Below are 11,771 nucleotides of genomic sequence, written 5' to 3' on the forward strand. Positions count from 1 at the left end.
GCCAGGGCTCAGGCAGAAGAGAAGGATGCCGTACAAATCTTGCAGGCACCCAACCTGTTGCTAGGCGAGAGAAGAAAGGCTGGGGCCAAGCCAGTCTTGCCACAGAAACGACCTGAGCAGTGTTACAGAACCAGGAGCAGCAAATCCAGCACCCTAGGGAGAAAGGATGGGGGCAACAGATGCTGGGAGCAATCAACCCCCAGCACAAAAGCCAGCCCGCCCCGCACTCAGTCCTTCTCAGCAGCAGTATGACGAGCTAGCCAGGTTTCTCAGGACTTCTGCAAGGGCTGAGCTGGCAGCAGCAGCATTACAACCATTTTGCTGTCTCTAGCAGTCTGCTGCCCTAGGTAACTGCCCGACAGGGTGGAGCTAGCAAGGTATAGGCAGTGTAGACAAATATTGACTTGCCTGTGGGCACAGAGAGCACTACCAGAGCCCAGAATTAAATGCAGGGGTCTGAAGTCCCAGCCCTCTGCTTTTTACTCCATCGCCCATCAGCAGGCACATTTCGTAACTTAGCGTGGCACCGCCCCGATGAACACTGCCTCTTCCTAAACTTCTTCTGCACACTTTGAACCAGACACTCACAGAACACGGCTCAGCACTTGTATGGGAGAGATAGCCAGCGCTGGATGGCAAAAAGAGACCCAAAAAACCATAAACCAAACAAGCCCCTGAATCCTGGCGTTGCAGGAACGTGCGTGAGGAGAATATGGAGTTATTACATGTTCAAGAGATGCAGAAACCCCACTGATGACCTGCATGTACCAACACCAAACAAGCACTCCCTGTCCTGTAACCGATCCCATTTCTCAGCTTGAAGTGACCGTCAGCTGTACGGCTGCTCCCCAGCCACCACCCTCCGCAGGATTTTTAAAAACACACTTGACTTCTAATAGCAACAAACGCTTTTTTCAGGTCACCCTAAGGCTGTCTCTGTGAAGGGGTGGGCGAGAACGAAGAACCCCCAAACCAGCTATAAGAAACCCCTCTGCACAGCGGCACGGGGGAGGTGGGCAAGCGATCGGGGGCCCTGGGCTGGCAAACAGGCATGGAATGAGTCCATCCACTGGAGAGCCACTGACCCCTCCCGAAGCCAGAGCAGAGAAGGAGGAACCGAGAAGGGACGATGCCCCCAAGTCACACAGGCTCCTGTGGCCACCGAGATAAGGAGACCGAAGCTTTGAAACAGCTTCGTTGGGAGAAGCTGGGGGAGGCACCAACACCACACCAGATGCGCCGAAGTGTATTTTTTTTTTCAGCTCACAGCCCACAGAGATATTTCAAGCAAGTTTTAAAGCTCGGTCCTGGTTTGGTGTCTCCTCTTCAGCATCTCCAGCACAGCTTACAGAGCCCGCCGAGACAAGATGCTTCCAGGCAGCGGGCTCGCCCCCGAAGGGGGGTACGGGGCGGCCCGAAAGAGCCGTCGGGGCTGCGGGAGGGCAAGCAGCCGGGGTCCGGGCAGGGCAAGCAGGCGGCTACTCCAGCTCGCCACACACGGGCATGGGTTGGGGGGGGGGGGGGGGGGGGCGGCCCCGCGGAAGCGGTGTCCGGTAGCCGCGGGGGCTCCGGCGGTGGCCAGGGTGGGCTGAGCCGGGTGGGCGCTGGGCCCGTCCTTACCTGCGGGAGGTCATGGCTCCGCGGAGCTCCGCGCCGACTGCCCGCACCGCCGCGCCCCGGCGGGGCGCTGGGCCCCGGCCCGGCGGGGAAACCCCTCCCTGTGACGTGGGGGCATCCCCGCCCTCCGCCCCGCCCCGCCCGGGCCACCGGCACCGGGAGGCAGAGCCCCGCCGCCCCCCGCCCGGCTCCCGCCGCACCCCGCCGCACCCCCCCACCCCCGGTCCGACTCCCGCCGCTCCCCGCCCGGCTCCCGCCGCCCCCCGCCGCACCCCCCCACCCCCGGTCCCGCTCCCACCGGCCCCCGCCGCCCCCCGGCCCCGCCGCTCCCCCTCGGCCAGCCGGGACGCGCATCCCCTCGACAGCCGGTCGCAGAACCCCCAGCCCCAGAAGGGGGGGTCCCGGTCCTGGCAGTCACAGCGCGGGGACCCCAGAAAGCATCTCGCAGCCCCCCGTCCCCCCCATCCGCCTTCTGGTGCCAGCGCTCCATCACCCTCCGGGCTGGCAAACGTGTTCTCCTCGCTCCATGGCACCCGAGTCTCGAGAGCACCCGACGCCAGCAGCGATTTCAGGCAGCACCCAGCACCCAAACGCTACCGAAGGTCTAAATTTTGGTGGTGAGTTCGCAAAGATTTGGGAGTCGTGCTGCCAAGAGAACCAAGCAAGCCCCAGTGCCGGAGTCTGGCAAAGCTCAGCCACGTTATCCCTAAACGCCCCCAGCTCAGGGGCAGTCAGGAGGGCACAGTGTCCCCAAAGTGGGTTCCCCGCTTTCACCCCAACGCCTACGGGTGAGACAGGGACACCCAAATCTCACCCAGTGACCATGGTGAGACGGTGACACTCAAATCTGCCCCTGGGGTAAGCTGGGGTCAGGTGTGCTATAGGCTTGGTACAAACAGAGCACGTTTTGCCATCGGAAGCGTAAGTTCAGAGGCCTTTAACGAACTCATGTCAAATACATGTTGCTTCACATAAAAGACAGAAATTAACCCAAAGAAATGCCCTGAATCTGGCACCTTTCATGAATGCTGGGTGAGAAAACAAAGCCAGCTGTCCAAGAGAGAGAAAAAGCCAGGGTACAGCCAGCGAGCACCCCCCCAGTCTACCCGTAGCGTCAAAAATAGCAGTTTTATAACTATAATAAGACTCAGCGAATTCCATGTCTATTCGGGGAATACCCAGAGAGCTGGCAGCCGGAGCCAGCTCATTTCTCAGCGAGGAGGACTGGCGGGTCGCATAGCTGTCCTGCATGCCACCGGATTGCTCACGGGGCAACAAGGACCACAGAGGCCAAATAGCAACCCTGATAACAATGACCCCTGTCCTCTCCTTCCTCATTTCCCCTCCCATCGAGGCTCCTAGTTACTGGGACCTCCTGTCATCACAGAGACTTCATTGTGAGAGACCAAACTGTGACTTCTGGGTTATGCCCTGTCTCATATGGCTGGAGGGGGACCAGACCATTTCCCAGGACAATGCACATGGTCGGGGAGAGAGTGTTGTTCTGCTTCTTGGTTAAAAACAGATCAAAAGGAAAGCCCTGGAACAGATCTCCCCCGTCTTAGAAGATACTGATTTCTAGACTGTGCAGCTGGGATGCAGATAACTGGTGAAAATGGTCCCCTCCTGTGAGATCTTAGCCCTCCTGTCCTTTGGAATGCTTTGATCCCCTGGAAATACCCAGCAGAGAAACCCAGATTCTGGCCTGGGAGCTCTCTGCAGCCAGAACAGCCCATTTTGTGGGTGTTGGGATGGTGCCGGTCCCTCGGGGGAACCTGCTGCAATAAAAATGCACCAGGACCATAGCGGAGGATGTCTGTGTGACCCCGTCTAACCTGCTCAGTCTCAGCTGGTGGCTGGCTGGGAGAGGCTTAAATGGAGGCCAGGCTCTGCCCTGCTACGCTTGCCCCAGCAAGGACAGATTTTTCTGGCTACCAGGTGGTTGCTGGGGGCAACTTCTCTGCTGTGTGGCCCAGGAACGGGGGAGCAGCCCAGCTCCTGTGTGCCCGGCACAGCTGGCCCGGAGAGCAGGAGAAGGTGGGTTTCGGCACCCAGCTCTGGAGTCTGGTACCGCTGCCCCAGCCCTGAGGTATTTCCTGCTGCAGGCAGAGTCTCCTCTGCGTATTTTTAGCTCTGATCTATACATTCTCCTGGGAATATCTCCAGGGATGGGAGAGCGGGTGGCAATGCCACATGCTAATAGCCAGGACAACGCTGGCAGCATGGCTAGGAGCGAAGAAAAGCGAGAACACGTCGGGGGAGGCATAATGTTTGTCTTGCAATTACAGAGCATGTGCCTGGGCTGGAGAATTCCCAGGGGACAGGGCAGAAGGTCCCTGGTGAGAACAGGGTTGATGTGCCACCAAAAGCCGTCCCACGGGACAGGAGACTCAGGAGAAAGCTCATCAGGAGCCTTTGCGTGCAGGCTGATCTCTGGGTTAAGACACCAGACTCGCTGCAGAGAGTGTTTCTGAAAATCTTAAGTTCTGGGAACAACGCACCCAGGTGGCTTTAATGTCTGCCCTGAGGACAGCTACAAAGATCCCGCTTCAGCTGCGTCAGAGGAGCGCCCAGTGCTACTCAGAGTCACTTGTCATTCCCTCCTGACCTGTTCATTGATATAAGCACAGATTCACACGCTTGCTCGTCCATGTGCGGGCTGGAGCGGGGCAGCTGGGTACCAGGACACAGCCACATCACGCAGCTCTCCAACAGCTGGTGCTGGGAACACCGGGGGAGCGACTGGGATTCCAGTCTGGCGGAAAGGAGTTCCCCCAGGTGCGCTTTGGCCAGACACTGTGAACTAGTCCCACTCTCTCCGGTCCACATGGGGCCAGGATGTATTTGACACGAAACAGCCAGGACCCTCATGTTACACCCACCTGAGGGGTGGCAGTTCAGGCAGCCCAGCAGCACTGCGTGTGCTCAGCTTCGGGAAGATGCTCACGCTCCCAGCCACAGCTGCAAGAGCTCCATAAACCTTTAAATTCAGGGCACCTAAATAGCCCTGAACTGCAGACACCGTGACAGGCTCCCTTGATGGAGAGCCAGAAAGACCACATTCATGGGCCAAGTTGTCTACTTACAAACATTGCAGCCCCTTTTCTCTCTGAATAATCACGTTTTCCCAGCCAGAGACACAAAGGTACATTACAGAGCAGGAAAATGGATCATTACGCTGCTTTGGCAGGCGAGGAGAGCGCAGTGCAGGGAGTGGAAGCGACCAGCCTGAGGCACAGGCTGCGTCAGCAGCAGAGCTGGGGAAAAAAAATCCACGTCTCCTGCTCCCCATCACACGTGCTGCAAAATGAGGCCAAGCAGCCACGGAGCCGAGGAGTCCAAATCTATTAACAGCCACTACCCCAGGCTACAGGAGAAAGGGATGTGGGCCACAAACAGCACCCAGCAGAGGTTTAGCTCTGGTCTGCCACATTCCAGAAGGACTAGCCCCCACCAGCCTGGCTAGCAGGAGAGCCTTGGGAACAAGCCAGCTAATCAGCCTCTCGTTTCACAGTAACCAGCTAAGCCCTCAGGAAGTGGGCAACTGTGCGGGACACGGGATGGAAATCCCAAAGGACAGCCCCGTGAGACCATTCACACCATTGCCAAAGCAACACCCCCCCCGCCATTCACTTCCCTGTGTCTCCTGTCGGCCTCCCCACCACCTCGCTGAAGCCATGGCTCAGTGGTTTAAAAACGGAATAAGCTGCTTTTAGCCCCAGACTGAAGCTCCTCGGCACCGCGAGGCTCGCGACTGGCTGTTGGCGTTGGCCATTCCCCGAGGCCAGGGCTGCCAGAGCAAGCTGAGGATGGGCAAGTCCATCCAACCCCAACTGCCTTCTCCTTCTTGAAGGTATCGCCTGTTTGCCTTCGCTCTGGCTGGGCTTGGTGTGCTCCTGGGAGCACTGAGCTCTCCAAGCCCGAGCTGCCAGAAAGCGTGGCCAGGCCCTTCCCCTGAGTCACGCCTGCTGCCTGCCCAAGCGTGCCCCCAGCGTGGCTCCTGTCCTTCTTTCCTTCCTCTTTCCCTTCACAACGGCTTCTTCTAGCCCGTAGTAAAAAAACCCCATCCGGCTGCCAGAGCTCAGATTTTCCTCCTGGCCAAGACAACGATAGCTTTTTCTCCTACTGCTTTGCAGCAAGCTGGCAAAACGCCTCTGAAAGAGGTACCGACTTTGCAAGTCCATGCCTGTTGTGGCATAATAAGGTCATTGTGGAGAAGATGCTGCACCAGGAGGCTGATCTGGAGCAAAACATGGCCCCGGTTGTGAGTTGTGCAACCCCTGTGGCTGTTCAAACACTGGCCTCGTTGTTTCCCGTTGTGGGTCTTTGGCATCTCATTGTCCATTGAAAAGCTGTTTCCTACGGAGCTGGTGCAGACACCAATCGAAAGTGCATCATCGCTGGGTATCAAAATGACTCCGTTTGCTACATTAGCTGCCTCCCAAACGGCAGGAAACCCACTTTCTTTTCTCACTTCACACCACTTCGATGAACACGAGCTTTTGACTGAACAAAATTTTCCACCTCCCACCTTCTTTTCTTGCAGGAGGATGAAGCCGCAGGGATCAGAGCGCCAGGGCTCTGGCCAGGTGGAAGGGCCCCATTAGGAAGAGCTGTTTAGGGCAGGAACTTAGATGCTGGTACATCTCAAACCACATCCTGCTTGCATGCTTGCGGCTGACTTTCCATGGCTCCTCAGCTTACAGAGGGTAAAACCCAGGGGAAACTGCTGCCATCAGTGAAAAGCAGGCCACAGAGGCATCACTTCAGCCTTGTTGACATGGTGGGATGTCAATGGGGTACGAAGCCTCTTGGAAACGCTACCTAAGAAGAGGGGATAAAAGTGTGCATGGCAAAGAAGGAAAAGCTCGTGGATACTTGAATAGGTGAAACCATGAGTGCGATCAGACGGCCACAGAGGGCAGGTAAAGCCACCCAGGAGTCTTCCTCCTGCAGACACTGGGTGGATAGGATTGAGGGTGGCGTGCACAGAGGCTGCGTTGAGCAGACACAGCAGGTACCTGCATGATCCGCTCTGGTTCTATGGGAAATAGAGGGGGAGATACTGGTTTGACTTCACACAGTATCTGCCCAGGAGATGGACACACACCAGCAAGCGTGAGGCACACAGTACAAGAACAAAAAAGCAATAGGCCCCTGAAAAACATATTTTAATAGTTTTCCAACTTTATTTCATGGTGATTGACGAAAGACACAAGTTAGTAATGGTTATATCATGCTGCTCCTCTACTGTGCATTGCCCTTCAGAATTCATACAGCAGTTCACAATGGTCATTAATTTACCCTATAAATGAAGCCACATGGACATCTTTTTTGTAAAAACAACAAAAAAAACGAGAAAAAAAACCCAAACCTCAATGTCTTTTTTTTTTTTTTTTTGTAAATACATGTTATAAATGCTATTAAAAATAAAGCCGAAGTTAAGTGCACAGCCCCTAGGGAGCACTGCTGAATCTGACCTTGGTTCAAGATGCTTGACAACGAGGACGCAAGGTCCTGTTTTAAGGCATTTCCAAGCCCCAGCAAAAGCAGACAGAGTTTTTGTTTTTTTGTTTAGTTGTTGGTTTTTTGTTTTTGTTTTTTTTTTTTGCAGTGACCCTGGCTTCATTTCAGTGGCATTTTAGAAAATTAGCAGCTTCCTCTGTGCATGCCCCTCTCCCTCTGGAGCTGGCACATCCAGCCCTCAGTCTCAGCCAACGCAGTTGCCCACGGTCTCAAAACACAGATTGAGGGTCTCACACTTCCCTCCCATCCCACCCCCTCCTGCAGTCCTAGTTAGCCCCCGTCTATCTACACCTTGGGACCAAAATACAGCAGTCCATCCCTTTCACGACACAGGCACAGTACTCCCCACCAGCAACCACAATTTATATACAGTAGCCACTTAAAATGTGGTATTGCCACACGCACATACACACACACACAGAGCAGAGTCTCCATGCACAGAGGGTGCAGCCCCCCCATGAAATATTTAACCACTGGATTTTTAGAGGAATGTCAATAGACTAGGCGTAGACTGGGGGGAGGGATAGATTTCTTTTAATTAAAAAAAAAAAGAAGAAAAAAGAAACCCAAGTGGTTTTACACTACGTTCTTCCGCTTTGATACATCTGTGTTCACAGCTCACCCTGAGAAACGTAATTTGACTTTTCATGGCTCAAAATTTAGTGCCAAGAAACAACATTTTTAAAGGGTGCCCTACTTTGTAAAGGTACACTAGAAGGTGTGCTAGAAATTTAGGGTAAAACTGAAAAATGATGGCACCTTACATATTAATTCACATTTGATCCCTGGCAGGATCCTTCAGAGGAGTTCTGTGTGCTTCACAAAGCTGGTTTGGCACAGAGCAGTGCCAGCTGCCATCTCAGGGTGGGAAAAGGACACAGTTGTGTCCCAGTGGTGGAAAGGGACATAGGTGCTACACAGCATCAGTAAATTTTTCCCATGGAGAAGGAACCTGAACGGAGTGGGTCATTTCTTTCCTAGCTGCAACCAGTTTGTTCTTCTCCTGCTTACAGGAGATTCAGTGTTTGCATGCAAACGTGTGCTGGTTGACAGACACCCGCAAACACACACACATTCATTCATTCACATGCATACTGGCTTGTAATTGACACCACAGTATTTGCTTTCAAGATTTGCACGGAGGAAGAAAAATACTTAAAAAACCTCCCCCCAAACACTACTGCCTCGACAGCTGACTGACGCCCCGTTCCCGTTTCCATTGAAGCCATCGCTGCTGGGCTGGCAGTGTCCAGAGGAGCTTTGATCATGGCGTGGAAGACCCTGCATTGCACTGGGCATTGCAAAAAATTGAAGTCAAAGGTAAAACTCCAATTACTCTTCATGGGCGAGGCTCTAATACCAGCTCTAGAGATTCACATGCTGGCCAGCTGCAAGCATCCTCATGGTAGACAGAGGGCAAGTCATGCCCGGAGGCTGGAAAATGGACATGGGTCATGGAAGGACACATCCAACAGACTTTTTTTTTTAAAGTGAAAAGGGACCCAGTCTCCGTGCCCTCGCGGCCCGTTTGGCAGCGCTGGAAGAGGCAGAGCACTTCCAGCTCTTGAAGACGTGCTGCAAGTTCTCACTGGTGCACGGGAGGGCAACGCTGGGTACACTGAAGCTCTTGGGAAGAGCGGCCAGGGCAAGCAGGTGGTTAGGACATGTCTGGATAAACACAAAGCGTGGAAATGAGGTTTCACAGCTGCTTCTGCACATGTCCAAGAGGAGGAGGAGGAGAGCCAACAGAGAAATCAACATTTCCCCCACAGCGCCTCTCAGTCCAGCAAACAGTCATAAGACAACCAAAGAGCAATGCTTTTCTGCCTGCTCAGAGCAGACCTTGGTCTCTCTTCCAGTGCATGGCATCCCTGATTTTAACAGAGCATAAAGGAGAAAAGCACTTGAGATTCTTACACAGATAAATTATAGTGAGAGGAAGGGGGGGAGGAGGGAGATAGGGTGAACACAGGCCCAGGAGAAGGCTTAGCAGAGCCAGGCCCCAAAGCAGGGTGGTAATTCCTGCTTCTCCGACGGCCACTTCCCTGCTCAGCCCGACTGCAGAGGGGACTTTGGGGCCAGGCCTGAGATGGGAAGGCAGTGAATCCACGAAGGCCACGCGTCTCGCCAGCACCAGCATCCTTTCCCCCATGGGCATGAACAACAACCCAAGAACACAAGTAAGGAGGGGGAAAAATAACCCAAAAAGAAGCTTCAAGTATGAATAAGATTTACAATGCAGGTGCAATGGGGAAGTTCTTCTGTCACTTCTTGGAGACTTGGTTCAAGGTTTGTTCTTTGTTGCTGCTGTTGGATTAGAGTCTGACTGATCTGGATAGACTGCAACCGAACAAATAACCCAAAAGAAAAGGTGTTTCCTCCCCTCCCTTTCCCCCCTCCCCCCAAAATATAAAAAGCAATAAGTTTACAAAAATAGAAAATAATTACAGCAATAGGCAGGAGGGAGGGAAGGAGAAGGAAGGGTCCCTGGGGGTCTATTTGGCTGAGCAGTGTAATATCGTGGGGTTGTTTAAAGCGTCCTCCACCAGATGCAGTTCTTGGCGGTCGACAATCACGTCCCTTATGCAGCCAATAAAGCCAGTGCTGTAGGCCTTGGGCAGCTTGTGAGCCACGCTCAGCTTCTCCATTCCCCCTGCAAGAGACAGCGCAGAAGGTCGGGCGGGGGGAGGACAAAGGACACACTGCTGTGCAGGGCAGCAGCCTGCCCCGGGCAGCGTCACACACTCACACACACCGTGCAGGCACGGCTGGGAACACCCTCCTCAACAGCAGGGAAAAGCCTCTTTCCTGGCCAGTATTTATTTTCACTTTAATCAGAGAAATGCCAGTTCCAACCAACACACACAGGTTGCCTGAAGACACTTAAAACAGTAACTGGCGTTCTAAAATACCAACTCAACTTAAAAAGACTTCGTTTCCTTGGAGGTCGGTCCCAAATTCAAACGGAATTTTGTTTCAGTTAGTGAAACATCAACTACAGCTCATTCCAGGCCCTGGATTTATGAAAGGCTGATTGCAAACAAAACCTTTGGAGGAGCCAGTGGGGGAACCCAAGCATAAATTTCTCACAGAAAAATTCTGCTTTCCACATAACTTCTAGGCTGATTTCAGAATGAGAGATGGCATCTGGGATACTGTCTTTTCAGAGGTACATTTTTGAATATGAACTCTTTGTGAGTCAGGTTAGACCTGAAACTACAGGCTTAGACTGGGAAGATAAGAACAGATTCTTCCAAAAAGTGTGAAGAGCATCTAATTCACTGTCTCTTCATTACAGATGATCAAAGTCCCCGGATGAACATTTATGACCACTGATTTCTGTGGCCCTTGTGCCCCCTTTTGCAATCATGAACACTAGGACTGCCACAGCACCTGCCTGAGGAAAAGCCCGGTCCTTAACTTACAGATGGAGAGTTGAGTCGTGCAAGTTCCTCGAGAGATGAAGGAAGCCCAGGACCTGCAGCATCCCCCATCGCTGGGCACCCTTCTGTCGTCCCTTCAGGCTCCAAAAAGGACTTGACTATCCTCTTAGCTCAGATTAGTACTGGTTGTATTCAAGCACAATTATCCTGTACTTGTGGGTGGATTTCTTGCCGATTTAGGCTGTTACAGGACAAATCTGCTTGTCTGTGCTGACAGATCTGCCACAGGCAGCATGAGGGAGACTCAATGGGCCAAACTGTTTGCAGGATCAAAATACTTACGTCAACACAAATGGAACCGACTCTGCTGCACACATGGGCACGTTGTGGCATGTCAGCTTATTCTATGTTATGCAAATAAAGCAACATTTAAAATCTGGGTGTTTACATATTTCCAGACAGAATTACCCTTTTCTCAATTGAGCCATTTCACCTTTGGGAACAAGTTACCCAAGCAAGTAACGTTTGGGAGGCTCGTGAACTAACGGAGGCTTCCACACGTGAGGGAACTGGGCGGGTGGGCGCACTCCCAGTTTGAAGAGGGACAGGGTGCTCCGTGCCATCGGCAGAAGGGGATCCAGAGCCACAGGCCAGCTATCAGCTCTCTTCAGGGGACAAGGGGACATGGAAAGGACAGGCATTTGGTAAAGCCAACCCTTCATGCCTCCGCTGTCACTAGCAGCCTGCCCTAGCAGGCAGAGAACAAGCACGGGGACTTTTTAGATCAAACTTGTCAAAGCCACCTGGGAGGCAAACGTGTCACATGGGAACACGTGAGGGAGCATCAACGTCCCAGCTCCAGCTCTGAGCCCCTCAGCGAGGGGCGTGGGGGAGGTTCACCCCTTCCACAGTGACTCACCCAGCCACAGGGCCCCGTCTGTGTCCAGCTGTGTTGCGCCAAGCGGCGAAGAGCCAGCAATGGGGGCTTCGTTGCCGACTTGAAGGGAACCTTCTCTCTGTACCCTGCTCCCGGAGGGAGGGAAGAAGAAACAGGAGGTGATTAGCAACCTTAGAGGAAAAACCCACAGCTGCCCTCTGCTTTATGTTAAATCCAGATGCTGGGCACCATCAGCCTTTCTCCACCGGGAGAGGGAGCAGAGCTTTGCCACACGGCCAGCGGCCGAGCATTCCCCTCCAGCATCCCCCGGGGCATCCCGCAGCCCCGCCGCCGGCCCTGCCAGCGGC

The 11,771-nt window shown here is 53.7% G+C and overlaps 2 protein-coding genes across 8 annotated transcripts in view; both read right to left on the reverse strand.

Annotated features, from left to right (window-relative positions):
* The window catches only part of LOC141933458 (tyrosine-protein phosphatase non-receptor type 11-like), a 57,719-nt gene extending 56,015 nt beyond the window's left edge, over positions 1–1,704 (reverse strand). For both annotated transcript variants that reach the window (XM_074848149.1, XM_074848148.1), the window contains exon 1: positions 1,621–1,704. In XM_074848149.1, coding sequence (XP_074704250.1) covers positions 1,621–1,634 — 14 coding nt within the window. In that variant the 5' untranslated portion in view covers positions 1,635–1,704. The remainder of the gene's footprint in view (positions 1–1,620) is intronic.
* Positions 1,705–6,772: 5,068 nt separating this feature from the next.
* AGRN (agrin) overlaps positions 6,773–11,771 on the reverse strand; it is a 125,892-nt gene continuing 120,893 nt past the window's right edge. For all 6 annotated transcript variants that reach the window (XM_074848124.1, XM_074848126.1, XM_074848123.1 and 3 more), the window contains 2 exons: positions 11,446–11,549; positions 6,773–9,796 (listed from right to left, as the gene is read on the reverse strand). In XM_074848124.1, the coding sequence (XP_074704225.1) occupies positions 9,639–9,796; positions 11,446–11,549 (262 nt within the window). In that variant the 3' untranslated portion in view covers positions 6,773–9,638. The remainder of the gene's footprint in view (positions 9,797–11,445; positions 11,550–11,771) is intronic.

Source organism: Strix aluco, chromosome 22, assembly GCF_031877795.1.
Source record: "Strix aluco isolate bStrAlu1 chromosome 22, bStrAlu1.hap1, whole genome shotgun sequence".
In the NCBI taxonomy this organism is placed as follows: Eukaryota; Metazoa; Chordata; class Aves; order Strigiformes; family Strigidae; genus Strix; species Strix aluco.